This window comes from Poeciliopsis prolifica, unplaced genomic scaffold (genome assembly GCF_027474105.1).
Source record: "Poeciliopsis prolifica strain line A6 unplaced genomic scaffold, Auburn_PproV2 SCAFFOLD009, whole genome shotgun sequence".
Lineage (NCBI taxonomy): Eukaryota > Metazoa > Chordata > Actinopteri > Cyprinodontiformes > Poeciliidae > Poeciliopsis > Poeciliopsis prolifica.
In genome coordinates this window covers 4,394,786-4,422,083 of record NW_026562384.1, presented here as the reverse complement: position 1 = coordinate 4,422,083, position 27,298 = coordinate 4,394,786, and the positions used below count along the sequence as shown (strand labels likewise).

The window sequence follows — 27,298 nt, the reverse complement described above, 5'->3', positions numbered from 1 at the left end:
TTTAAAACAAGGTGATACAAGTTACACAGTAATTACCCAGTCTTACTGGTTTAAATCGGCTATAATCGGTTAAAAGCCTGTTTGTATGTCCATTCTGTTTAATTGTGCGCTTTAAATTTTCCTATCTGTGCAGAAGGGCAGGCCCCCCCCGTTAAAATTCGGTTGTAGTACCCATCGGTGGCCACTAGATGTCAGGCCATCGGCTGTGTTGCTAAAGGGGTCGGTCGATGTGGCCGCTAGGTGGTAGCTCTGCACCAGGATTTCCTCCTCCTAGGTCGTCGAAACAACAAACCGAACTACGGAGCGAGCGGGGTGAGAGAACGTCCGAAACTGCCTCTGACCGCGACTTTTAAACTCTTTTTTTAACAGATTTGTAGCGGGATTGTGCGAGAGACTGGTTAAGAATAAGAAAAGTTACGATTGTGCCCCGACTGCATTTTACAACAAGGTAAGTTAGCTGTAAAATGGCGGAGAGCTATGTGGAACTTAGTTGATTTGTATTTTGCTAGCCAGGCTAGCTGTGGAGGAGCACAGAGCGCGGATGTCTGCCTTGAACCGAGTCGCTGCGCTAGCTCGCGGTACAGAGCTAATTTGGTCGCTAGCTGGCTAGCGGAGTTATTTTTCGGCACAACCGCTGAAATCACACAATTTGTAACACGAAAAAACGCTCTATCGTTTTTATGTAGACATTTACCCGCAATTTATTTGTAAACAAAGTGTTTGGTGCTTATGCAATACGGTACTGGAACTCCCGAGGCAAGATGGAGGACGCAAGGACGTGATGTTTTTTTTAGGTAAGGCTAGCGTTAGTTGTTAACATGGCTAACTAGCGGTACTTGTTATCTGCTTGCTAAATGCAGTTTAACTATTAATATGTGCTTACTCTGGGACGCATTTTGTCTGTAGGTGTTACGTGGGGGAAAAAACGGACTTTATTCTCGCATTCAAATGGTTGATTAGCGTCATTGTGTATTGGCTAATTTTTTTTCCTCTTTAGCTTAGGCTAGTACAGTAGAGCTTACGTTGTTTTGTTATGATGTGGTCCCACGGACGTAGCGAACGAGTTTTTAGCTGGAAAATCCGTCTGAAATAATCCGTAAATGTTCGCCGCTTTGCTCGTTCGACGACAAGCAGCGAGTTCTCGCCGAGTCGTGCGTGCTCAGTTCACCGAGTCCCGACAAGCTAACGTCGAGGGGGGGAAAAGACGCGGAGATCCTCGGGTTCCTTAGCTGGTGGCGCTAGCACCAGCGGCGCACCGGCGTCAATTTTGACAGGAGCCGACGAAGAGCGCAGCTGCGTCGGCGTGCTTGGAGTGAGTTGAGACGGTGATTTTTTTTTTTTTTTTGAAAGTCGCCGTTAGCCTCCGTTCGCAAAGACCCGGTTCAAGGCTTCGCCCCTCTCGACGCGATACTCCGTTGCAACTTTACAAGCGGCGCAGCCCGATTTGGCGCCACTTTTTTCAGTCTACACCCATAAAACCGGGTCGACTTGTCAGGTACAATCCCACCGCGAGCGGGGAGTCGCGCGCGTGACGGTAACACGTGAAGAAACGCTGTTTTGAGATAAGTTGCCGCCAAAGGCACGTTTTCCCTGCGCTTTTCTGTTTTGAGCGCTTCCTAAGGGACACGTCTTGTTAACAAAGCGCCGCTTTGCGCGTGTCGAACGTCGAAATCTTCCGATCGTTTCACGAAGTTTGCTCAGATACTTGTTTGTGTAATTTGTGCGCCTAATGGAAGTCGCACTGGACCATTTTTTTCCACCCCCCAGAGCGGCAAATCGGCACGGGAGGAGTTTGTTTGCGTCTCCCAGGACTGAACATTTTGTCTCTTCGTGGCGTTTTAATTCCAGCCCTTTATTTGCAAAGGAAAGCTTTTTCCCAATTTCTTTGCATCGTTAGGAAAAATCCCCCCTAAAAATCAAAACACCCCCAAAAAAGTTTTTAACGCGATATTGTGGATGTCTCGTTTCACAACCGTGCGGCGCTTCTTTTTTTTTTCTCCTCTCTGTGGCCTGTTGATGTCGAGCCTGCCCTTTCATTGGTTTACATATGCATGGGGCGGAATGGACAGCACCATATTTGGCCTTTGAGGATGAAACTGCCTGCTTGCCCGCGTGACGTCATGCGTAAACCAAAAGAACCGAGGAGAGAGCAGCCAATAGGAGGGCAGCAAGCGTGACAGTCGAGTTGGTGTCCGCCCCCTGTTACCATGTGAAACTTTTTTTTTCTCCCTCCTCTCTAAAAATTGGTTTCTCTCTACAGAGAACATTAATGTTATCACATAATATCGTTCTCTTAATTTGACGCCGTTTCTTGATTAGCTTTTTGAACCTTTTTCTTTCTCTTCTTTTTACTGTTTTCTAGGTCACATGCAACCTCCCCTGTCTCATTTGTGAGAATAATCTTAAGTCAGTTGTAAAGTTGACGTTAACCAGAAGATGTTACAGAAATGATAGCAGCACCAGAGATACCACCAGAGTTCGCCTACCCTCAGTAAGTAACTACTTTTTTTTTGTATGTCATATGTGCAACACAGTTTGACTTTTGCTGGTGGATGATGTTCACTAAATAATAAACATACACTACACTGTATAACAGCAACCATGTAGCCAAATGCAGTTATGATCAGTGATGAATTGCAACTGATTTGGACAGTATGCAACTTTCGAAACAATTTTGATAGGAAATTTGTAGTGGGTTTCGAAACTACCTTTTTAAAACCTTGGCATGTCTTTGTAGCTGTGACCAGCCCGAACCTACAGGCAATGTTGAAGTTGATATAAATGTTTAATCTTGTTACTTTTTCCTGCCTCTGCCAGGGACACAGATACCAGATTCTCCTCAGACACAGACTTCTCTGAGGATCTCGATGGAAGAAGTGGAACTACAGCCAAAGGAAAGGTACGGAAAGCATAGATAAGGGCTTTTTTTTTTTTCAGTAGATATTAGTCGAGTTGTAGTTGTAAACATACCTCATTTCGGCGCTCTGTGCTTTCTGCAGGGTGGGAAGAAAGGGAAGAAGGCGGCAGGGGAGAAAGGCAAAGGTGGAAAGGGAGCAGGCCGCATAAATGGCCACCATCAGGAGAATGGCATGGAAAACATGATGCTGTTTGAGGTGGTAAAAGTGGGTAGGAGTGCAATGCAGGTAAAATAACAACCCATGTATGACAGTAGAACAACAATAGTTACTGTTTTCTGGCTGTATTTGAATGTTTTTAAATGTATTTATCCCCAGTCTGTTGTTGATGAGTGGATTGAGTCCTACAAGCACGACAGAGATGTTGCACTGCTAGATCTCATCAATTTCTTCATCCAGTGCTCAGGATGTAAAGGTGTGTTAGTTCAAAGGTCATCAAATGCCAAATATACGTTTCATAAATTATCCCTCCCTTTGGCAGCGTAGTCAGATGTGCTCTAACTAGACTTTATCCATCAGGCGTGGTGTCGGGAGAAATGTTTCGCAATATGCAGAACTCTGAGATCATTCGACGAATGACAGAGGAATTCGATGAGGTAAAGCATCTCGGATATCATTACTGTCGTTTTTTTCCCCACTAATTTATATGGTTTTTTTTTTGTTGTTACCCCCCAAGAATAGCAGAAAACAGATTTTCTTTTGTAGTTTTTAAGTCTGTTTGTTTTGCCGGTCTCCCCTGTAGGACAGCGGCGACTATCCTCTCACCATAGCCGGGCCCCAGTGGAAGAAGTTCAAAACAAGCTTTTGTGAATTCATTTCCGTGCTAGTGCGTCAGTGTCAATACAGTATCATCTATGATGAGTACATGATGGACACAGTCATCTCCCTCCTCACTGGACTATCAGATTCCCAAGTCCGAGCCTTCAGACACACCTCAACGCTGGCAGGTAAGTTTTTAAAATGCATACTTTCTTTTCTTTTTTTTAATTCCAAGTAAGCTTGATTTTGTAAAAAAAAAAAAAACATTTTTGCAATAGTGGAATTAGTTTCTTCTAAAAGCTGAAGTGATGAAACGGAAGCAGAGATGCACCAGTCAGGCCTTGTCTGGTTGATGCTATATCAGGTTTAAAATAGCCTGTTCTCATGATTTTTGTTTCCTTTGTTTTAAAGACTGTTAATGCATGGAAAAACAATGAGCTGCAGGTTCTTTGATGTAAACCACAGTTTGAAGTTTCTGACTAAAAATAAAGCAACATTTAGATAATCTCCGTTAACACATTAATTTGTATGTCCCTAAGCTGATTTCTTTTTTGTTATACCTTAAAAGTGCATCACAGTACATGATGTTGATTGATTTTTTTTTTCCATAACTTGAAATGAGAACAAAGAGAAAATAAGCAGATTGACATTTCTGGTCATACTGAGAGAAATCTGTTCGTGCACATAAAATCAAAATATAGATCAAGTGTATTGTTCGGTTAATGTTGACCTGATTATTGAAATAATAGAAACTGGAATACTTATCCCTCCATTGGAAAAAGGAAAACCAAAACACCTGGTGTGTTAAAGCAGATATTGTAAACCAGGGATTTAATAATATTTAACGTCAGTCACGCAGACTGACGATCCTCCTGCGGCTTATTACAATAAATTAACTAACTCTTCCTCATCATACCAACAAGTTCTGTTGGCTAATGCTAATGACCCAGTCAATCGATTCAGACTTGCAGAACCAAAGAAACGTTTAAAACATGCAGAACATGTTGGTGACCAACTCCTTGTTTAGCACAAACATTTCTTAGACATCTCTGTTATATCTGATGTAATTTTTAAACACATAACTGACATTGAAAAATTGCAATTTTTTAAAATCACTTCTTTAAACTTCCACACTGAAAGGTTTGTCAGCACATCCTGGTAGAGCTTAGTGTGGCGATTGGAAAAAAGATGCCATTCTTGAGTTTCTCACTGATCCGAGCCAGTCGAGTCAGTTTTGGTGTTTGTACATCGATTCACGCACATTGCTTTGCATCAACTTTTGTCTCTGCCATTTTTGTCCTTCCTGACAGCCATGAAGCTGATGACAGCCCTGGTGAATGTAGCTCTAAACCTGAGCATTAACATGGACAACACCCAGCGCCAGTATGAAGCAGAGAGGAATAAAATGGTCGCTAAAAGAGCAAATGACAGGCTGGAGCTTCTCCTTCAAAAGCGTAAAGAGGTGAGCACTGCAGACTCACAAGGTGTTTGGATGCAAATAGAAGACCATATAATTAATAATATTAGTGGTAGTTGTTGGTGACGTAGCAATAGGAGAAACACTGTACAGTTTGTTTCAATGTTGCATGTTGTTGTTTGGAAAGTTTCGTTTTTGCATGCATTTTGTGCTTGGCCTGCAAGCTGAACATCACTTGCTTGCTTTATAAATTTTTTTTGGTAGTACACCACTAACAGTGATGGTGAAGACTGGTTAAGCTAGGTATATAGCACACTAATCTAGGTGTGGATTGCAGGCCATCTTTCATTTCAAATGGTCTATTTGCAAGGTGTTCATCCAGAGCAGGTGTGCAAGTATGAAGGCTGTTTTTTCAGCAAATACTGCACCAACGTAAATGTAAAGCATAAAAGCCTCATCACTTTCTCTGCTCCTGTACACACACAGCCACACAGCGAGGTTTATATTTGAGATATTGAATTTGGCGCTTGGGCGCTAACGCACGTGTCGAGTATAAAAACCTTGCGCATGCCCAATGAGAACTTTTTTATAGCGCATCCATAAACCGGCCAAGTTATAGTCATGCATTCCAGTTTCGCTTTGAGAATGTGAGACTGAAGTGAGCGCATATGTCTTGGTGACCAAAGAATAATGGAGTCATCTTCTGGCTCTGTGGTTGCTCTTGCTATTTGGTTAAAGTTAATATCGATGAGCCACAACAGAAGCCAATTACAGACTGGACTTTTTCCATCCAGAGTATTTCTTTCAAATACTGTATTCACTTGGCTAAATAACCAATCATCACTAGAAAAGCCACAGTAGAAGGTCAGTAATACTCCTGTATCTGCCACAGTGAAGCAGTAAACCACCTGGAGGATACGAGCTAATGCTGCCTATGTACATATTGGCTTCACCGCGTTCTCCTGCTCAGTCGGCTTCTAAATACTGAAGCAACATAACAAACCAGTGTGCCCTCCCTTCACTCCCCCCTCCATTTCGTTGTAATGGTGTTGCATGCTAATGTGGCTCATGATGACACCAGTTGTGGCGGAGAAGAAGAAAAAACCCATCGCAACCTTCCCTGCTGCTGTAGTTGATCACGAAAGAAAACATTCAGCAACATTTCCAGAAAGACAGAAATGTGATGCACGATGTGTCGGCACCAACATATGTATCGACCGATACTAGTCTTTTTTTTTTTAAATGTATCGGTATCAGTCTGATTGGAGGAAGAAAAAAAAAACTTCTCGAATATTTATTTTAAACGTTTTGTGGGGAGGTCGTTGATCATGTCGTAGTTGTTTGATCATGTGATGTTCTTGAAATGCAGTGCTGATATTGAAACTATATATACTCATAAGATGAATTCACTATTATATTTTGCATCAACGTATTTTTTTATTTTGCAGTCGATATCATTCATGTTGAGTAGTTGTTGCAGCTCTAATGTGGAGCTGTAATTTGAGAGTAAGTGTGTGGGTGAATAATAAAGTGCGGTCGTGTACGACTCTTTCCCCGAGCAATGTGTTAATACTAAGGCAACATTTACTGGTTTCCCTCTTACTGCGGAAACTATAGATCAGCTTGTGAATCATGAGTTGAGTTTCACCAGTTAAACTATATCACATTTCTTCTGACATTTGGTGATGGAGGTTTGCGAAAGACATCTTAAAAGCAAAACTCCTCAGAGAGGTTTTCCCACCAACTCTGCTAAAAAGAAGATGTGTGGTTTTCCACAGCCAGATAGCCAGGCTGGATGATCTTTTATGTTATTAGTGTCCAGTTTGGAAACACTTTTGGCCATGAACTAGGCAGATTAGGAACAAAACAAATTCAGGAGTTCAACGTTTTGATTAGTCGTCCATCTCCTTTAGCCCTCTCCCAGCTCTGTAGTTGGTGCTGAAGTGCCTGTTTAGCTCTGCAGTCGGTTTAGAGGCGCGAGCAAAAAAAAAATGCTAATGTTTTGATCAACCAGGAAGTGGAGAGTGATCTTATTTATAAAAGCCCGATGCTGATTGGATTTAAGTTTTTTTTTGTGTGTTCTAGATAAAAACTATACTCAGTCGGTAGTAGAGCTCAGCTGCTGTAGGGTTTTTTAAAATGCGATTCCAGCTTGTTATACAACAGCGTCCATACAACCAGGTATCCATCTGTTAGCTCAGTTTGCAGAGGTGTGACATTGCGTACCGTCACATATGGTTTGTTTCAACCCCTCTAGTTAACATCATTTAGGATTCCCATTTGACTTGCTGTTTATTTACCATTTTTTAAATTCTGTTTCATTTCAGCTCCAAGAAAATCAGGACGAAATTGAGAACATGATGAATGCAATTTTCAAAGGCGTGTTCGTTCACCGATATCGGTACGTCTCTGAATGAAACCTTTTGTCGCGGAGAAGAGAAACCCAAAATCTAGACATCCTCTTTTCTGAACGGATTCTTGTGCCTACAGAGACTCGATAGCAGAAATCAGGGCCATCTGCATAGAGGAGATCGGTGTGTGGATGAAACTGTACAGCGATGCCTTCCTCAACGACAGCTATCTGAAGTACGTGGGATGGACGATGCATGATAAGGTACCGTGCTCTTCAGATTCATCTTTGCTGCTGTTATTGGTAAATTTGTAGACTGCAGGTTTAAATATGTGTTTCATGTATGTATTTAAAAAAAAAAAAAAACGTTTGAATATCCCGCGCTGTTTCTGACTTGGTTTCAGCAAGGGGAGGTACGTCTGAAGTGTCTGACAGCTCTGCAGGGCCTCTACCACAACAGAGAGCTCAATGCAAGACTGGAGCTCTTCACCAGCCGCTTTAAGGTCAGCACCACCTGCTGGACGACTTTAAAACTGCAGTTCTGATTTTAGTTTTCCAAAGAATGGGGAAAGTCACACATTGAGCATATTACTGTGTTTTTATTGTGACAAATGACTTATTGACCCAGATTCTTTTCTTTATTTAAATTTTTTCTTTAGGATCGGATCGTCTCCATGACTCTCGATAAGGAATATGATGTCGCAGTACAAGCGATTAAACTGCTCACACTAGTCTTAAAGTAAGTCCGTTGGTTTTAAAATGTAGGGACGGGCAGGCGTGAAATAAATCAGTTGGTTTATATAAGCTTCAAACAAAAATTCTGTCATGTGATTCATTTGCTGTTATTTAAAGCAGAAAAACAACAGTTGTTCCTGAAGCTGTTTAAATGTTACAATTACTATTGCACTTTGATTTATTTTTTATAAAAATACTGACAAAGATTATTAGTCATTTCCAAATTATTATAGCTGAGGATATTTTTGTACTCTTCCTCTTTATTAATAATCACAGCAACCAGGCTTTGTTTTGATACTTTTAATAAAGAGGGGAAACATCAGATTTTTCAGTGTTTAACCTGTCTATCTGAGCAAATCAAGGAAAGTTTTCACTGGCCAATTACTTGGTGCAGTTCTGGGCGATCTACTCAAGTCCACTGTGTTCCAGATTATTATAAAAATTGGAAATAAGTGTCATAAAGATAAGTTTTTGTTGTGCTATTAAATTTATACATGGTATTTTATATCAGGGCTCCTTGAGTCACTATGATTCATTTCAGAGAGCTGGTTGATTAGTTTGTCTGCTGAGCTCAATTAAAGGAAATCCACTTAAGGATGTTCCACATTATTGAGCAGGCCACAGGTTTCAAGCAATATGGGAAATAGAAAAGATCTCTGACGAAAATCATCAGATAGTGTAGAGCCGTATTACAAGATATGAAAGCATTAGACATTTGACGAAAACGGAAGCGTTATTGTACTGTGAAGAGATTTGTGGCTGATTCTGAACAAAGGTGGGCATAATGAGGAAGGTCTCTGTTAGACAAATTAATCGGACTGAGAGAGAAGCTGTTAAAATGCCCTTACAAAGCAGCAAACAGTTACTTGAAGCTGCTGGTGCCTCCAGAACCTCAAGGTGGAGGATCCTCCAGAGGATTGTGGTGCATGAACCTCCTATTGGGCCCCAAACCAGCTCCCAAGCAGAAACGGTCGCAGTGGGCCGAGCTGTACATGAAGATTAGTGTCCAGACAGACTCGTTCACTGGTGACCGCTGTGCAACCCTGGAATGGTCCAGATGGACGCAGTAGTGGATTGGTGTGAACGGCCACCACATCCCAACACGGCTGTGATGTCGGCAAGAAGGTGGCGGAGTCATGCTTTGGGCTGAAATCATGGGAAGAAAATCATTAGTCGGCCCCCTCAGAGTCCCCGAAGGTGTGAAGATGACCTCAGCAAAGCATATGGACTTTCTGACTGATTACTTTCTTTCATGGTTCAAAAAGAAGATCTGTACCTTCAGTAGCAAAATCATCTTCAGGCATGACAATGCATCATGTCATGCTGCAAGGAATGAGCATATTTCTGCTCACTGTGTTCCATAATAATTTGGAACACGGTGTAGTGAGCCACTTTATGGCCTTAAAATGTCTTCAATCCAATCAAACAGTCACACAGGTCCTAAATTTGTCATGTCAGGACTATATCATCTTGTACATTCTGTTTATGCTTTCATTTATTTTCAAATTGTGGATCGTTTCTGTCAGGCAAAAGTTTGAGTCACACTCAGACATTATTGCATTGTGTTGCCCAAGACGGCTTTCCTTGCTAGCTAGCCAGCTCGTTAACATTTTTGCGTCTATCATGGATAAGTGCGAATTTATTACCCAGTTGGAGGGACGACGTTTGCACACTTCTGTGGCGATGCAGAATGTCGCCACAGAACGTTCTGCGTCTCTGGCGCAGAATTCCATTCTTAACGGTCTTTAAAAGTTTTAGTAGAAACCATTGCACACATGGAAAGAAAAAACTGCTGCCAAGCTGGCACCTTAGTAAAAGGAACTTAAAGTGGTGGGAAAAGGTTTTGGAAAACCTGCCGCTTCGGATAGCTGTGAGCAGTTTGGTAAAGCTGATGGTGTTCGTCTCTGCAGTAGTACGGATGAGGTCTTGACGCCCGAGGACTGCGAGAGCGTCTACCACCTGGTCTACTCGGCACACAGACCGGTTGCAATCGCAGCTGGAGAATTCCTCTACAAGAAGTACGTCAGAACTTATTGAGCCATTGCCTGTTTTTCTTATTTAAAAAACCAAAGAAAAAGACAAGATGCGAGACTCTCGCTGACGAAGCATTTTCCTTGCAGATTGTTCAGTCAGCGAGAACCAGAGGAGGAGGGCGCCCCGAAAAGAAGAGGCCGGCAAAGCCCCAACGCCAACCTCATTAAGACCACTGTCTTTTTCTTCCTGGAGAGTGAGGTAGGCGTCTCGCTTCCTGTTCTCTGGCCGGAGTACATTTGTCCACTCCTTGCAGGGCTGACTCTCTCTCCGTCCTTCAGCTCCATGAGCACGCGGCTTACCTGGTGGACTCCCTCTGGGAATGTGGTGCAGAGCTACTGAAAGACTGGGAGTGTATGATCAGCTTACTGCTGGACGACCCCATGCCAGGAGAGGAAGGTACGCCTCCTTTTCCTTCACAACGTCCTGCGCTAAAAACATTCCTAAAGCAGAAATGTCGTCCAAATGAAGCTGATTGTTTGTGTGTGTGTAGCTCTTACAGATAGACAAGAAACAGCTTTGATTGAAATCATGCTGTGCACTGTGCGTCAGGCTGCTGAATGCCATCCACCTGTTGGAAGAGGAACAGGCAAGAGGGTAGGAGGGATGCTTTCTTTTGTATTCCTGAGAAGAATACAGGATAATGATTCCTGTATTTTCGTGACATGAATGCACATGTGGGAAAATGATAGCGTGTGGAAATGTTTATTTTTCTGGACATTCTTATTTTTTTGTAAGCTCTATAACTTCCTTCATTCTTTCTTCCTTTTTTAGCTTATTTTTTCTGCCTTGATCTTCTGTTGTCCTATTTTACTTCCTTCCTTCCCTTTCTTTCCCTGTCTTTCCTTCCTTCTCTTTTTACTTCACTTTTTACTTGCCATTATTCCTTCGGCTTCCTGTCTTCCTCTTTCCTTCTTTTTTTTTTTTTTACTTCTCTTTTTTTCATTTTTACCCTTATTTGTTTTAACTTCATTTTTTCCTTCCTTCCCAATTTCTTCATTTTTTACTCTCTTTCCTTCCCTCCATTTTCTATATATTTTTTTTCTTTTATATTTTTCTAAAGGTCCAGAATGCTGCTGATCTGAGTCTAGGAAAGTTGGCATATAGACATAAAGAGTGAATCTTTGTACATTTAAAACACTTCACCCTTGCCACCATCTTCAGTTGCTTTGACTGTCCATCCAGGAGTGTTTACAGTCATATAAAAGCAAACCAGTGTCGTAGACAGTCTTCTAACTGGTTTCCAATTCCTGATCAGGTGATGACGGCGAAAGAGAAGAAAACCCAGCTGGACGATCGGACACGAATAACGGAGCTGTTTGCCGTGGCTTTGCCGCCTCTACTGGCCAAGGTAACGCCGCATCCCACTTTTGTTTCAACACACATTGTTGCAAAAAATAAAAATTATAAATAATACCCTGGAATGTACCTCCTCCCCCCCACAGTACGCTGTGGATGCAGAGAAGGTGACTAACTTGTTACAGCTGCCTCAGTACTTTGACCTGGAGATTTACACCACAGGACGTCTGGAGAAGGTAAGACGGGTTACAGAGCAGAATTATTTAGACTATTTATGTGACTAACAAAATGATGTCACAACAGCGGATTCGTCAGTCGTACAAACTTTTTTTTTGTTCATTTATGCACAAAAAATGCTCATTTTTTTATGTTGGCATAAAATATATGTGGAAAACAGGACACATCTACCACTAAATGATTAAAAAAAATGTCAAGAATATCCAGCTTTTTTTTTTTCCAATTTAATTTCTAACTGTAATTTGGCAGCCAGTGTTTACAAAAAAAACCTGCTATTCATTCCAGTTGTGCTTTTCTTAGCAGTCTTTATTGTGAGCTTCAAAATAAAAGCTTTAGGTCCAACTCGAGACACAATATTTTATTGACATTTTACGTCACTCCACTTTACTGCATTAAAATTCATCAGCATGCAGGTGTGTGGGAATCTCTCAGCTCTTCCTGCTGAATCGTTTCTCATCAGATTTCCCCGTAAAGGTCAAATTTAACCGTATTAGCCAGGAAGGGGAAAACGGGCCGACCTGTTTATCAAAGCATTTGTATCTTTTTATTACTCCAAGAACAACGCCCGGGCGGCTCCACTTTACATGTATCGATCCCTTCCTTTTTAATAAAAACCCCGGCTCCTTCGGGGCAGGTTTGTTTTCCAGGATAAACGATCAAGCCGATGGCTCGGGACACTGAAAACACGCGGGCTCGTGTTATCTCACCGATCCAATAATCCGGCTTTGTACCACCGGGCCTGAGGCGAATTGTTCCAGCTTCCCTCTTGTTATTGTTACTAATAGATTCTTCCTCCAGAAAATGCGGTTAGCGTCGGCTATTGATCTGTTTACGGCTCTCCGCAGCACCTGGAGGCCCTTCTGCGTCAGATCAAGGAAATAGTGGAGAAGCACACAGACACTGAAGTTTTGGAGTCGTGCTCCAAGACGTACCACGCCCTCTGCAACGAGGAGTTCACAATCTTCAACAGGGTAGACATCGCTCGCTCGCAGCTCCTGGACGAGCTGGTGGATAAGTTCAGCCGGCTACTGGAGGACTTTCTACAAGAGGTAGGAGCCACGTCCTCCTGGAGGCGGTTTTTATCAGCATCTGGAGCTTTGGAGTCAAAACTTTCATCACACTTTGAACCACATCCAGATCATGAATGTTCTCAAGCATATGGAATAAAAATCCATTTGCAAACTGCTAAAATATTAATAAATTCCTTTTTCTTTTTTTTTCCCCCACATTGATAACTTCCTCTAGAATTTTGAAAATTTTTCTGTGAATTATTTATTCTTTTCAATCAGAATCATTGATTTTTGTGGAGCTAAAATAGAAATATCTTCAAGAAATTTTGCACTTATGCATGTTGGTAAATGTGACTCCTTGTTACTCGCCGTGTCGATGGCGGATGATAAGTTCACATTAAGTAAAACAGAGCAGCAATGTAGAAGTAATACTGCCCCCTGCAGGTTGGAGTCGGCAGGCGCTTAAACCCAATGTTTTTGATCATTTTTGGAGAAAGTTGCCAATAATCTCACATGGATGCTTTTGTGCGAAGAATGTGTTCATTTTGCGCTAATTTCCACAATCACGGATTTATGTAATTCAGCAGTATTTAGTTAAAAATGGCTTTGATTTGATTGAGAGACTAATATTTAGCAAATATTTTAGTGAACAATATTTGATTTTGCATCCGTCCGGAAGTAAAAGGTATGGTGGCCCAGATTTGGTCCTCAGACCTCGAGTTTGACACATGCTTTTGTTTTTTTCTCTCTTCCTCTCTCTGTACATAGTTGAATGATAACAATATATCTCTCACCAGGGTGAAGATGCGGATGAAGATGATGCTTATCAGGTTTTGTCGACTCTAAAGAGGATCACCGCGTTTCACAAGTATGAACCCATCGCCGCGCCGATGCGACTTTCCTCCATCTTAGGGCATCGTTAACATGCGGTGGTGTTTTGTTTGTCGCAGTGCACACGACCTGTCAGGGTGGGACCTCTTTACAAGCAACTTCAAGCTGCTCAACACGGGTATAGAGAATGGAGACATGCCTGAGCAGGTAATGAAACATCCACAGCCGCCTGCAGCGTGACTCAAGAGATTTCACACTCTGCTACGTTCTTCCCTTTTTATCAAGCTGTAATGCATTTTTACGTGATGGTCCAACACAAAGCAGAGTATAATTGTGGAATGGTTTTCAAAAATAGAGCTATTAAGATACAACCTGGGCAAGAAGGCAGATGAATCAAAAAACTTGGCATAACTAGAGGCTGAAATATGACTCAAAACTTTGCTGGACGATAAGTAGTCCCAGAAATGATTTTGATAAATGATAACATTGTCGTTTTGATGCTGTTTTCAAGTAATATTTTGATATTGGCATAATGACGCAGGTTTTCCCTCTCGAAGACCAACAAACTGAACTCTGAAAACGACTCTTGACACTGGAAGACATTTAAAACGTCCAAAATAAAATCACCGAAAATGATCAACAAAAACGAGACAAACACACAACAGAAACCATGAATGAAAATGAATTGTAATGTTGACGTAAATAAAATCCCCCTCTAAAAATACGAATCATCAGAATGGAAATGATCAACTCATTTTAATTTGTTGTGCGACAGACTTAGTGGAGGTTCAGTTTTCAGCAAGACAATCCTAATCGTAGAGTCTAACCTAAAGCTTCTCATGTTTTGAAGGGGCACAGTCAAAGTCCAGGTATAAATCCAACTGAGCATGTGTGATGGGCCTTCAAAACTAAGGCACCAGAATGCTCTTCATCTGCTCTGACTTCTCTTGAACTCTTTGAAAAATACAATTCTGCTGACATACCTTAAAGTTTGTGCACTTGCAGCACAATGTGAAAAGATTTAAGATGTATTAATACTTTTACTAGGTGCTATGGAGTCTAAATACAATATTACTGATCATCTTTGTCTTTTTTCTTTTTGTTTTTACCTGAGCAGATAGTCATCCATTCGCTGCAGTGCACCCACTACGTCATTCTGTGGCAGCTGGCTAAGTTGTCCGAGGGCAGTTCGAGAAAGGTGAGGCCTCTCAGTCTTTGTTTTGAAGTTAAATCGGGGAGAAACACGAGTGAACGTCTTGAATAAAGTGGGTTTATTTTGCCGTCAGGATGACATGGTCAACCTGAGGAAGCAGATGAGGGCTTTCTGTATGATGTGCCAGCGCTACCTCACCAACGTCAACACGGCCGTCAAAGAACAGGTGACGCGGGACGGGAGGAGAACCTGCAGCACAAACTCCGCTCGACTCGTAGATGTTCTTGCGCGTGACGTTTTCTCGTCCTGCTCCAACAGGCGTTCACCATCCTGTGTGACCTTCTGCTCATCTTCAGCCATCAGATGGTCTCGGGGGGCAGGGAACACCTGGAGCCTTTGGTTTATTCGCCAGAGGATTCCTTACAGTCGGAACTGCTGTCTTTCATCCTGAACCACGTCTTCATCGACCAGGACGACGACACAAACAGCACAGGTACGAATTAAGATCCGAGTTTCCAGATCGCCTGCAGCTGCCACAGTGAACTCCTCATGATCTTCTAGTGTTTTTTTACTTTTAGATGGCCAGCAGGACGACGAGGCGGTAAAGATCGAAGCTCTGCACAAGAGGAGGAACCTCCTGGCTGCCTATTGTAAGCTCATCATCTACTGTGTGGTGGAAATGAGGACCGGAGCGGACATCTTCAAGCAGTACATGAGAGTGAGTTTTACTTTATTCTTTGTCGTAATATTAACAATGGTAATGGGAATTTGCAAGATCAAAAGCTGAATCAGTGGCGTTTTGTTTTCTGTTTCTCAGTATTACAACGATTATGGTGACATCATCAAGGAGACCATGAGCAAGACTCGGCAAATTGACAAGATTCAGTGTGCCAAGACGTTGATTCTCAGTCTGCAGCAGGTCGGTGAACACGCTCGGTTTGGCTCGGTGGCTTCTATGAAGCCCATTCGAAATGTTTCTTCTGTTTTTCAAATGTTCAGGGTTCTATCTAATGTTCGGACATTTTCAATGTTTGTTTGCCTGCCTGTTCTCTGGCTGCAGCTGTTTAACGAAATGCTGTCTGAACTGGGTCACGGGTTCGACCGCTCCTCCTCCGCGTTCTGTGGAATCAAAGAGCTGGCGCGCCGGTTCTCCCTGACCTTCGGCCTTGACCAAGTGAAAACCCGAGACGCCATCGCCATGCTCCACAAGTAAGGCTCCGTTCTGTCCTCGCTGCTTCGCTCGTGTTGATTCTGTACGTGAAAGTTCGACAAATGTCACCTTCTGCTGTGTTGCCTTTTGCAATGCAGCTTTTCTTCTTCTTCTCTTTTTTTGAGTTGTAATACTGTACTTCAGTGTTTCCCAGTCCTCCAGGGACACTGCTCTGCATGTTTATGTTTCTCTAATTAGGCACACATGATTTCAATTGATGGCTGACTCAACAGGCTGTTACTGAACTGCAAATTTCTGAATCAGGTGTCTTAAATCGGGGAACATGCAGCCAGGGTTGGAAAACACCACACGACTTAACAATTAATGGATAGCTAACAATTTAGGTGTTATATTTTCAGTAATTGCAATTCCTCAATTAGTTCACAATTATTTCAAGAACCCATCACTGTACCGGCAAGAAACATTACATTTAATGGTCTGTGATGGATTGAATAAATAAAAAAAATGAACAAACCTCCAGATCATCATGGAAGTGTCTACTTCCACCTTTTAGGTCAATAAACATGGTTTAAATTGAAGTCAGAATTTGGAAAATATTGAAAGAAATTTTATTGGGTCTTACATCCATCAATTTGCCTCATGTTCCATCTGTCTTTGATTTCTCTGGTTTTTATAGATCCCACATTTGAGTCTGTAGAAATATCTCTTGAAATATCTATTATGAATTAATAGTTAACGTGGGGATGGTGGGGAAAGAAAGTCTTAGCCTCAAACAGTTTTACATTTAGACTTGAAACACACAGGAATGTTTTTTGGAGAGCAATGCGCTCAAAATCAGAAAAGGGTTTCCTACACATTGTCTTTTGCTGTGGATTATTAACCCTCCTGTTATGTTCGTTTCTGAGGTTCAGCAATAATGTTTGTGGGCCAATTTGACCCACAAACATTTCTTTTTGCATCCGATTATTAACTCCAATACCAGCCATTTCAATCAATATTTGTGCAATGATGTTTTATTTCTCAGAAATTAAGGATTAATGACGACAACCTACTTGTTTACTCAATTGAAATGTGAAAAAAAAACCTAGACACAAAAAAACAAAACAAAATACTTTTCTTGAAATTGATCTTTGGTTAAAAAAAATAAAAAATTCTTTATAATTGAACTCGAGACACACATACTGTTCAGGGTCAAATTGACCTGCTGATTGAAATCAAGACAAATGAGTCATACGGAGAGTATTTATGTTTCCCTCCACTTCTGCTGAGTGTCCACTCAGTGTGGGTGGAGTTTGCCCACAGGGAACAGAAAAGATAACCGTCATACGGCGTATGAACACCTGCTTCCTCGGAGTTTCCTAATGAAGCAAAGAGAATAGTGAGAAAGTGGGCTTGTGTGTGTGTTGTGTTTGTGTGTGTGGTAAAATATGGTTCATAGCTGCAAGAAAACATAAAGAATTTGACTTTTTTAAGTCTTTTTTTTTTTGCACTTCAACTTGACTATTGGGTCAAATTGACCCAAACAGTATCCATGGAAAAAGTAGACGTATATGTTACATAAGTGTAAAATGAATAAATTTTAAATTTATCTGTAGAGTGCACCTGTTAAGTCAAATAGAAAAAGTTTCATGGGGGGGGAAAAATACTTCCATCTAGTTAAAAAAAAAATTTTTAAACTTTAAAACAGGTCAATTTGACCTGCAACATAACAGGAGGGTTAAGCTCCTCAGTGTAACGTTCAGGCCGACACTCTAAGGAAATCCCAGCAAGTAGTAGATTGCAGTCCAGTACATAACAAAATTCATTTTACAATGTAATAGGACAGCTGAGCCCTATAAAGTGGAATCACGGTAATCCGAACCAAAGTGATAAATGCCCAGACCTCTTCAATAAATATAAACTTACAGGGAGTTGGAGTTTATAAACAAAGAGTATAAAAAGGAGATTATTCTTTGCAGGAATGCTCGGCTTAAAATACTTTGGTTTTAAGCGGCTTGTAAACGTGTCTAAAATATGAGCGGTTCAGAGCACCGCTAGCTGGGAATCGAGTCGGGTTTATTAAGCTCCCTATAAAGTGCTGGAGACGTCTGTGTCGTGTAAACCGAGGACGACTTTTCAAATGCACTTTTCAAAACACTGGTCTTTATAGTGAAGGATGAACTGTGTGTTTTATTTATTCCAACAGAATTTATCATAGAAGGTTCATATAAAAAGAACCAGACCTTTTTATGGGGGCTTCAACTACTGATTACTTTGTAATAAATTATTCTATGGATTATTCTCACGATTAGTTTACGAATCCGAACAATTTTTTTTGGCTCTTTCTGAAGCTTTATGTTTATTTTAGACTTATTATTTTTTAAATAGGAAGTTTAGATGCGCATTAAAATATGCAAATAAGCAAATAATTCAAATACTTTTTTTGAATAAGAGAAATACACATTTATTGCCTACAATGCAATAACATAACATTCTTCTGTCATACACAAAGGATGCATCTGCAGTTAATTTAGTCAACTAATGTTTATTCAATTAAAAATTAAACAGTAAAAGGAGCCGAATGTGATTTTTATTTATTTATTCAGATTTTGAACACAGAAAAGCTAAAACTATGTCATTTAAGGAAATCTGGGTAGATCATATTTTCAGGAAGTTATTTATAATCTTTTTTTAATGTATTATTTCTATATTTTTTTCGTACAGTTTCAGTGTAATTACTGTTGAGGGAAGCGTTCGTTGTTTTCAGAGTCTGTGTACTCCAGTTAATGATTAATCAATTGCTAAATTGGCTGGCAATTATTTCAACAATCGATTAGTCACGATTAAGTGTTTCAGCCCAACTTACTTATTTCTCTGAGGGTGTTTGTTCTTTCAGCAAATAGCTATTTTTAGTCTGCTTATTCCTGTTAATGATCAATTGACTACTAAATGAGTTGACGAGCATTTCAGTAGTCGAGTAATCGCTTTCAATTTGAGTTATTTTAATGTAATTTCTAGATGTTTATCATATTTTTGCTGCGAGTATCTTCGCTTAAGTGAAAGCGTGTTTTTCCCTCTCCCTGCGTTTGTTTTCCAGGGACGGTATAGAGTTTGCGTTCAAGGAGCCCAGTCCTCAGGGAGAGGGAGGTCCTCCCCTCAACTTGGCCTTCTTGGACATCCTCAGCGAGTTCTCCTCCAAGCTGATGAGACAAGACAAAAGGACTGTGTAAGAGTTCTCTGCTTGTTTTCCCGCTGAACGTCGGGGTGCTGCTGCTGCTGCTGCACTCCGTATCTGGAGCTCCAGATACGGAGTGCAGCAGGTGTCTTTGACAAACGGAGCAACTGGCGTTCTGCTGCCCCAGTTGGTGGAATCTGCACCTGGTCTTGTGTGTCAAGTTGGTTGCTCTAGACGCGTCTGACATGCCTTTCCTGTTTCCCCCCCCCCCCGTCAGCCACATGTACCTGGAACGCTTCATGACGTTCCAGATGGCTCTGCAGCGAGAGGACTGCTGGCTTCCGCTGATCTCCTACAGGAATTCGCTGCAGGCAGGCGGCGACGACGACACCATGTCTGTGATGAGCGGCTACTCCAGCCGGGGCTCCTCGGTCCGCTCCAAGAAGGTGAAGCCCCCAGCGGCGACGGCCGGAACGTCGGCGGCAAAGCGAAAGCTGCCGGAAGGTTTGAGAATGCCAACCTTTATCGATTAGCGTCCGCGGACCTCTAAATGTTGACCGGGGTCGAGCATCTGGCGGTTTTTTCTTGTTCCAGAGGAGAGCAGCAGCGGCGACGTCTGGCAGCAGAGCATTCAGACCCCCGTCATGTTGCCTTCCCCTCATCTCACCTCCACTGCCATGCGGGACCCCAAGAGGGGGCGGGATGACAGCTACATGGGGGTCTACGCGCTCCCCCACGAGCAGCAGCCGCCGCCCCACCCTCACCCGCACCAACAGCACCATCCGCAGACGCCTCAGCACCACCAGACTCCCATGGATTACAAGTACGCACGCCTCACTTCCTCCACCTCCTGCTGTCGGTTTGCTTTCAGTTTCACGCGTCGTCCTGCCATCACTGTCCCACATGGGAGGAGTTTGTAAAATAAAAGCGTTATGCAAAGTATGAAGGTGGATGAGTGTGGATGTGACGCGTCTCCTGGTCTGGATAGAGATGGGGGGGGAAAAGGAAAATTCTTCTTTGTCTCCTTCCTTTTTCTCTTTCTTTGCCCGTCTCCTTTTTTCTTGTCTCCTTCCTTTGTTCCTTTGTTGCTGTCTCTTTCCTGCCTCTGTTTTTCCTTTCTTGTCTCCTTCCTTCTTTCTAGTCTTTCTTCCTTCCTGTTGGCTTTCTTTCTTCCTTGTCTTTTCTTTCCTAGTCTTCTTTCTTTCTTCCTTTCTTCCTTGTTCCCTCTCTTCCTGGTGTCCTCCTTTCCATCCTTGGTTTACGTTTTGCCTTTTTTTGTTCCACTTCCTTTTCCTCCATGACATTTCCAGGTTCCATGTTTAAAGCCTGCTCACCGTGAAAAAGTCTCACAAAAATTTAAAATAAAGTTGCGAATCTGAATCTAGGAAAGATCAAAATAGTTCAAATAAAAACAGACCCGACTACAGTGGGACAGAGCTCAACATAGGATCAGATGTTCTCAGACACTTTTAACAAATCTATAATCCTGTGTCATCAAATCAGTGGGAACTAAAACTCCCCCTGGCTGTGGGAAAATGAACAAAGCTGTCAAAGGTAATGCAGTTTTTCAAAATACATTTACGCAAATTAGTCCACGTAAATCTCTCATTAGATTCCTGATCCACGCCTTCTTGCAGCCGACTTTGGCTATTTATTTATTTACTCGTGAAGTTCTGCTCCTTCCAAAATCGCAGTGTTAAAGCTTATTCCTGCAGGCAAACTGTCAGAAGTTTCCGTGGCGTGAAGCCGTCTAAACAGGGTTGATAACAGATAACGGTCTGTAGTGCAACAGGCTCAGGAAGAGTCTGAGCTGCGCTGGTGCTTCCAGTTCAAATAAAAGACTCGCTCCCAAACGTTCAGCCACAAACATCACCTTTCAGCAGCCGTTTATTTGTGCTCACCAAAAAAATAAAAAAAAATCACCATATCCACAATGTAGAACCTTCAATACCGCAAGTTTTCCTTATTAATTCAGCCAGGCTTGCGTCCAGGGCAGCGATTCAGTTCAGTGGTTCGCTCGCTGGCCAAGCGGATGGAGCCAGGATGCATTAGGACTCCGTTCAGAGTCATTCCCCGTCCGCGCGCTTTTTAATTCAGAGGCCAAAACCGGTCGCAAAACTGTTTGCACTCCGCCGCCTGCCAAGCGGCCGGGCCCCGCTCTGCTTATTTATTTGCCTCAAATGTCTCGCGGGCGCCCGGCCAACGGGAAATTGAAGCCGCGCCTGACACATTTAGTGCCATCTCCAGTTAAAACGCCAGAGGTAGGAGGAACTCATTCGTCCTTGTGCGTCCAGTTCCCAGGTGACGTGGATGCTGGCCCAGAGGCAGCAGGAAGAGGCGCGCCAGCAGCAAGAGAGAGCCATGAACTACGTGAAGCTCAGGACCAATCTGCAGCACGCCATGTGAGTCCCCCTCGAAGGCCAGCTGCTGGGCAGAAAGGCGCAGGTCGCCGCTGTGGTTTGCTAACCGTATGACTTTCTCTTTTTGTCCAGCAGCAGGCGCGGCACCGGGCTCATGGAGGAGGACGAAGAGCCCATCGTGGAGGACGTGATGATGTCATCGGAGGGGCGGATGGACGACCTCAACGAAGGCATGGACTTTGACACCATGGACATCGATCTGGTAAGACGCAAGGAAAGAGTCGCTGACAGTTTAGAAATAAACTGAACTTGAGAGATTTTTTTGTTGTTTTTTACATTGCTGCTTTCTAGTGGCATATTTTTAGATTTGGGAAGAGACCCAAATCTGTATTAGACTTTCATTCAAAGAAATTCCATGAGAAAATATGTGACTTTTAGCCTGTTTGGTGATCCATGAATGCACCTCACTAACTAGAAAACCGAAAGCCGTTTTCAGTATCAGTGAGATACAGGAAGCAGAGACAAACTTTAAAAAGTTTAAACGAGTTTTCTGTTCAGAATTACCACAAGTTTCCCCCGTTGTACAAGAGAACAAGACTTTCAGCAGATAACAGGAAGGTTAAAGGCGAGTACAACGAAGCTATGCTGTCTTTGGACCAGGACTGGAGGATATGGTTTCAAAAAAAGTCAACTTTTTATTTCTTTTTCCTACCAGATATGATTTAGATGGGTTTTTTTTTTTTTTGGTTTCTTTTCTGAAAAAGAAAAAAAAGTTATAAATGAGAGAACACATCTTCAAAAAGGAGCCTTTATTTCAGTTGTCCCTCCTGTGAGTTGTACCAGAGCATTGAAGCCAGACTACAATGATTCTTTTTAACTGTGAGAAAAAGTTGCTTTCAGGAGAATAAGAATAAGTTCATTAGATTAATAAAAAATTTTTTGGTAATTCGTTCTTCTAACATTGCGACTTTATTCTCATGTTATTACGACTGCAAAGTTATGACTTTAGTTTTTGTAAAAAAAAAAAAAAAAAAAAAGAAAAGACAAATCTTAGTCCACTTTGTATTTTGTCATAGACGTGATCTCATTTCAAAGTCCAAATAATTAGATGCTGTAAAAATCGTTTGTCAAACAAGATGGCCGCCCTGGGTGTTCTTACATAACTCTCAACTGTGGACATCCAAGGAGTTTGTTGCTTTTGGGGCGGGCGTCCAGATTTTCCTAAAATTAAATCTCCATAAACCAAAAATGTAATGAATCAATTTATCGCTCAGCTCTAATTTGAACTGTTTAGTCTGCAAAATGTTTGGCAGGAAGGCTTTAGAAAACATTTTTATATCCTCCTGCACCATATTTCTTAAGGACAAATGAGGTAAAAGCAGCACAGAGATAAAAAATGAGCCATAAAAGTCTTGACTGCTGCAGCGCCGATCATAAATGTTGAGGAAACCACCTCACCGTTGCTTCGTAGCAGCCAGTTCTTGAATGCACCGACACCAAACTCGCCTGCACACAGATGTAGTTCGTCTATGAAAAGAAGCGCAAATTCTTAAAAGCAAGAACTTTTAATTATCCACTTTTTCTTTGTCTGTTGTCAAACTTGAAAAGAAAAAAAAAGCCTCAAGTATTTCAGAACATTTCTGGAGATTAAACCATTTCAGCACCAAGCTAGCAAATTTTTTTTTTTTCTCTCTTTGCTGATCTTGAACTTTAAACCTCAGCCACAAATGGCTTCTTGTACTTTTGTTGTTGTTACCGCCACCTACTGGCATGTTAGAGATCCTCAGAAACAAAGTTTTAAAAAATTGCATAAAAATACTCCTACCGTGTTAAAAACTGACAGCATTTGTCCTTTCTTTGTGTCCATCAGCTCCTCTGATGGAAATGTTTTTGTTCGGTGTACCGACTGCAACATTTTCCAGCAGAAACCGCTCCAAGAAGCGGCTGACTTGTAGAGAAGTACTGATTTATGCCGTGTGCTGGCGGTAGCAGCTGTTGGTACAACATTAAGATTGATAGCAGAACCACAGAGAGCATGTAGATTTACTTTAAAACCCACATCTAAGTTTTGCCCTGCATAAATATTTCTTGTTTGCTGGGAGAAGTTGCATCAAGCGGTAAGCTCCAAAAATTGTCTAAATTGATTCTGAAACATTTTTTCCTCATGAGTAAGGAGGTTTGACGCAGAGCTCGCCTTGATCCCCCCTCTCCTCTCTCTAAAGCTTGACATTTCTCTTCTTTCAGCCGCCGTCTAAGAACCGCCGCGAGAGGTCTGAGCTCAAGCCGGACTACTTTGACCCCGCTTCTATCATGGATGAATCGGTAAACTTTTACGTTTTTTTTTTTTTTTTGGTGTTTATTTCCCCCCCCTCCAATCCTCTCTAGACTGTGTTTTATTTATCGCTTGGCAAACAAATCCCAGTATTTTCATTATGCGAAGCTGAAATTAGTGGCTTGTAAATGAGACGTTTGATTGGACAACGTTCAGCGGAGTGCAGTCGTTTTTTTTGGCCACACTCCCGGCGCTGAGCGATGCCTTGCGAAACCTTCGGAAAGGTTCATTTGACCAGCTGGTGGCCAAGTGCAACATTATTGGGCCTCTCGGTGCTGCGATTAATGCTAGTGTAAACAACCTACAGACTGCAAGACCGGCCCCTAAAATTCTCCTTTCAGCTGGCAGAACGGGAACATGGGGACTTAATGTAGAGGGTTTTTTTTTTTTTGTTGGTAGTTAAATCTAAAACTGGATCTTTAAAATCAAATCAGCAAATAAGTTCTCTTTTCTTCAGTTTTTCTGTCTGTTGTGGCTGAAAAAAAAAAGAAGGTGGGGGGGGGAGGTTATATTTTATTTTTTTAAGCACAAAATTGAACGTAATCAGTTTAGAGGGACACAAAAGAGAATAAACTGTAACTATGACAAACTTTTAGCCGGTTGCAGTCATGAAAACATTGCGGTATCGTTCCTCTAAAGTCATTACTTCTTTTTTTTGTGTAGTTTGGGGTTTTCAAAAACAAACAGCGGCAGCTGGATTTAACCCTGGAAGAGCTCTGACAACTCTACTTGTCTGTTCAGTCAAAGTCACATTTAACCATGTATTTGCAACTAGTTTTATTTAGCTTATTTGTGCCAGAGCAGTTGAATGCGTAATGCCTCGCAACAGTTTGTTTCACGCTACAAATATTTTGTCATTGTGTCTTGTCAGGGTTTTATGTGACTTACAAACATTAAGTAGAGCATCACAAGGATGCCTGGTTTTCAAAATTTGTTTACCAACATTTGATGATGCTAACATGCTTTGATATGTAGGCCCTTTTTACTCTGATGGCTCAAAATAAAAATCCAAGAAGTGGAGTTTCGGAAGCGACCAAACTAGGGACTTTTGTAATAAAGAGGCTCTTTAGAATTGATTTCTAGAAGATAAATCCAGGGCAAAGGATAGATTTGGAGTTTGCTCCTGTTTACACTATTGCACAGTCTAATTTTTAAATGGTTTTTATTTCTCTCTTACTCATGTTGTAGTTTCCATCGTATCTCTCGTTAAGTTTGTCAGGTTTTGTCCAACTTTAAAAAAACCTGACTGTATTGTACTTTATATATTTTTTTTAAGTCTGTTAAAATAGCTCAGTTAAAGTTCATGCTGCAATTGAGAATCCATGGAGTGGTAAAAAAAAAAATCCTCTTCACAAGACCATAGTCTTCAGTCAGAGGCTTCTTCAGAGTTGCTCTAAGACACACTGCTACTGGAGAGACAGTTCAGCATCTACAAAAACAATTTAAAGAGAAGTTGCAACATTTGACATGAAAGTGTTTTATAATGAGTTTGATCTATTTTGGAAAGAGAATTGGAACATTTGTTTCCTCTTCTTTCTCGTTATAATCTCCTTTGAGTTGGTATGTCACATATAACACAATCAAGTTTGAGGTTGCAACAATATAGTAAAAAAATAAAAATAAAACATCTGGAAAGAAATAACCTTTGTGTGCATGTGTTTCTCCTAGGTCCTCGGGGTGTCCATGTTTTAAGCTAAACTCCAGAGGATTCTGACGCTGGGATTGCAGAAGAGACGCTTTGTATTTAAAGAGAATTATTAGATGCGAAAACAGAAGTGTTTTCTGTAAGAAAAAGTAAAATAAAAATAATGAAAAAAAAAAAGAAGAGAGAAACAAAACACACACACACACAAAAAAAAAACAAACACATTCTGGCTTGTACTCCACGTGGACCAATGACAACCCACACTCAGTGTTGCTTGCTCAGAGAGGACTTTGTTTCAGAAACTTTTACTTTTATAATCTTGGGTGAGCTCTTCCTGTCCGACGCTAGTGTTAAACAGGCCACTTCCAAAACTTAGTAGAAAGCAAGACGTGTCTGAAGAGAAAAAAAAAATCAATAGCTTTTCTTCTTCCTCCTTTTTTTTCCTTTTCTTTTTCTTTTTTTAAACATGGGAATGAATTGGTGTGTTTTTAACTTAAGAAACTTTTTTTTTTAATTTTTTTTTATGTCTAACCCTTTTTACAATTGTAGTAAGTTACCAGGTGTGAAGTAGTAATTTATAAACAGACTGTAGTAGCTTGCTTGTACTGTGTTAGCCAAGTGGATGGAGGTCTTTCTGTTTGTGCTTTCCTTCCTCTGCTCCCGCCCCCCCACCCCTCCTCTTCTTGTTTATAAGTTTATTTTCCTCTATCTCTTCAGTTTTTGTCGTTTTCCCCTCTCCCCGTTGTTGGGTCTGAGTTGAGGTCCTGATAACCACTGGTGGTTAAAGATGTCGAGACGTCGCATAGAATCAAGTTTAGATCCCTTTCATGCTGTGAAGATTCCCGTACTCCGAGTTCCAGGCTCCCCGTCAATCAATCGGAGGTTTTTGCTCGCTCCTTTAGGAAAGCAGGAAAAAGAGAAAAAAATCAAATAAAACCTGCCCTCCCCTCTTAAACAAAGAGTGGCGTCACTGTGGAAGGTAGCTCAAAGAAAACGCCCCCCGCCCCGAACGAACCTCTTTTGTTTGTTTTTTTTGTTGTTGTTTTTTTTTTCTTAACTAAATTCTCACAGCAAAATGTTTAAAATGGGTATCTCCGCATTTTAAATAAAAGTTATATATGAATCGGTGCTGATTTTATATATGTGCTTTTTTTGTTTTTTTCTTTTTTTTTTTTTTCAAATCTTAAGCCCGAAAGTTTGAGAAATGTATAAGTAAAACTTAAAAAAAAAAAAGAAAAAAAAAAGTGAAAAGAAAGCATGCGAAGCCATGCGTCAAAGGAAGATTTTTAAATTTGTATTTTTAAGTTCCTATATATATATATTTTTTTTTTCCCTTTCTTCTTCTTTGTCTTGATACCGTCTTTGAATTTCTACCTTTTTTCCTACGTGTAAATTAGTTTGGATATAACTAATGAAAAAGAACTTGTGAAATTGAGCTTTTAAGGTTTTTTCTCAGCATTGAAAAGAGTCCTGTCACAAATTATGATGATGATGATGGAGAAAAAATAAAATAAATGATGCTTCTAGATTTCAAACGTCTCAACGTGTAAGGCAAGTCGCTCAGACCGTACCGAACTCCGACGTTATTCAGCAGCGCTGTGGCAGCTAGACAAAAAGCTTAGACTTTGACATATATTTGTCGACACGAGTTTCAATGAAATGTTTTGTCTACTGAGGTCGTTTATTTTGTAGTCATTCCATGCTTTAAGCCTTAAAAAACATGCTCGTGGAGGTCACCTTCTCCTCACAGTAATCTTCCATGTCCGAGGCGGATAAATTGGCTCTTAGAACATGAACTACAAGGTGGTCGGATGTAATGTGATAAAGTAGATAAACAGCCTATACGTGTTTTTTGCCTAATTATTTTATGTAAGTAAAAGACAAAACTCTTAAGGAAAC

At 41.3% G+C, this 27,298-nt stretch overlaps 1 protein-coding gene across 4 annotated transcripts; it reads left to right on the top strand.

Moving 5' to 3' along the window:
* Nucleotides 1-229: 229 nt before the first annotated feature.
* Nucleotides 230-26,927, top strand: stag2b (stromal antigen 2b). Of its 4 annotated transcripts, none has more exons than XM_055034175.1 (34): nt 230-312; nt 2,363-2,491; nt 2,818-2,899; nt 3,000-3,143; nt 3,234-3,330; nt 3,435-3,511; nt 3,658-3,862; nt 4,985-5,136; nt 7,419-7,492; nt 7,582-7,705; nt 7,846-7,944; nt 8,101-8,180; nt 10,087-10,194; nt 10,297-10,408; nt 10,489-10,606; nt 10,701-10,804; nt 11,466-11,558; nt 11,653-11,742; nt 12,589-12,792; nt 13,551-13,621; nt 13,704-13,791; nt 14,702-14,782; nt 14,871-14,963; nt 15,056-15,230; nt 15,316-15,455; nt 15,555-15,656; nt 15,798-15,946; nt 18,985-19,113; nt 19,340-19,566; nt 19,657-19,885; nt 21,357-21,464; nt 21,555-21,684; nt 23,667-23,744; nt 25,423-26,927. In XM_055034175.1, the coding sequence occupies exons 2-34, from the start codon at nt 2,448-2,450 to the stop codon at nt 25,444-25,446; spliced, it is 3,831 nt and encodes a 1,276-aa protein (XP_054890150.1). In that variant the 5' UTR covers nt 230-312; nt 2,363-2,447; the 3' UTR covers nt 25,447-26,927. The 4 variants fall into 4 exon arrangements, with proteins under 4 accessions (XP_054890150.1, XP_054890149.1, XP_054890152.1 ...); XM_055034174.1 differs by having other exon boundaries at nt 237-448; XM_055034177.1 differs by having other exon boundaries at nt 238-448; nt 21,558-21,684.
* Nucleotides 26,928-27,298: the final 371 nt, after the last annotated feature.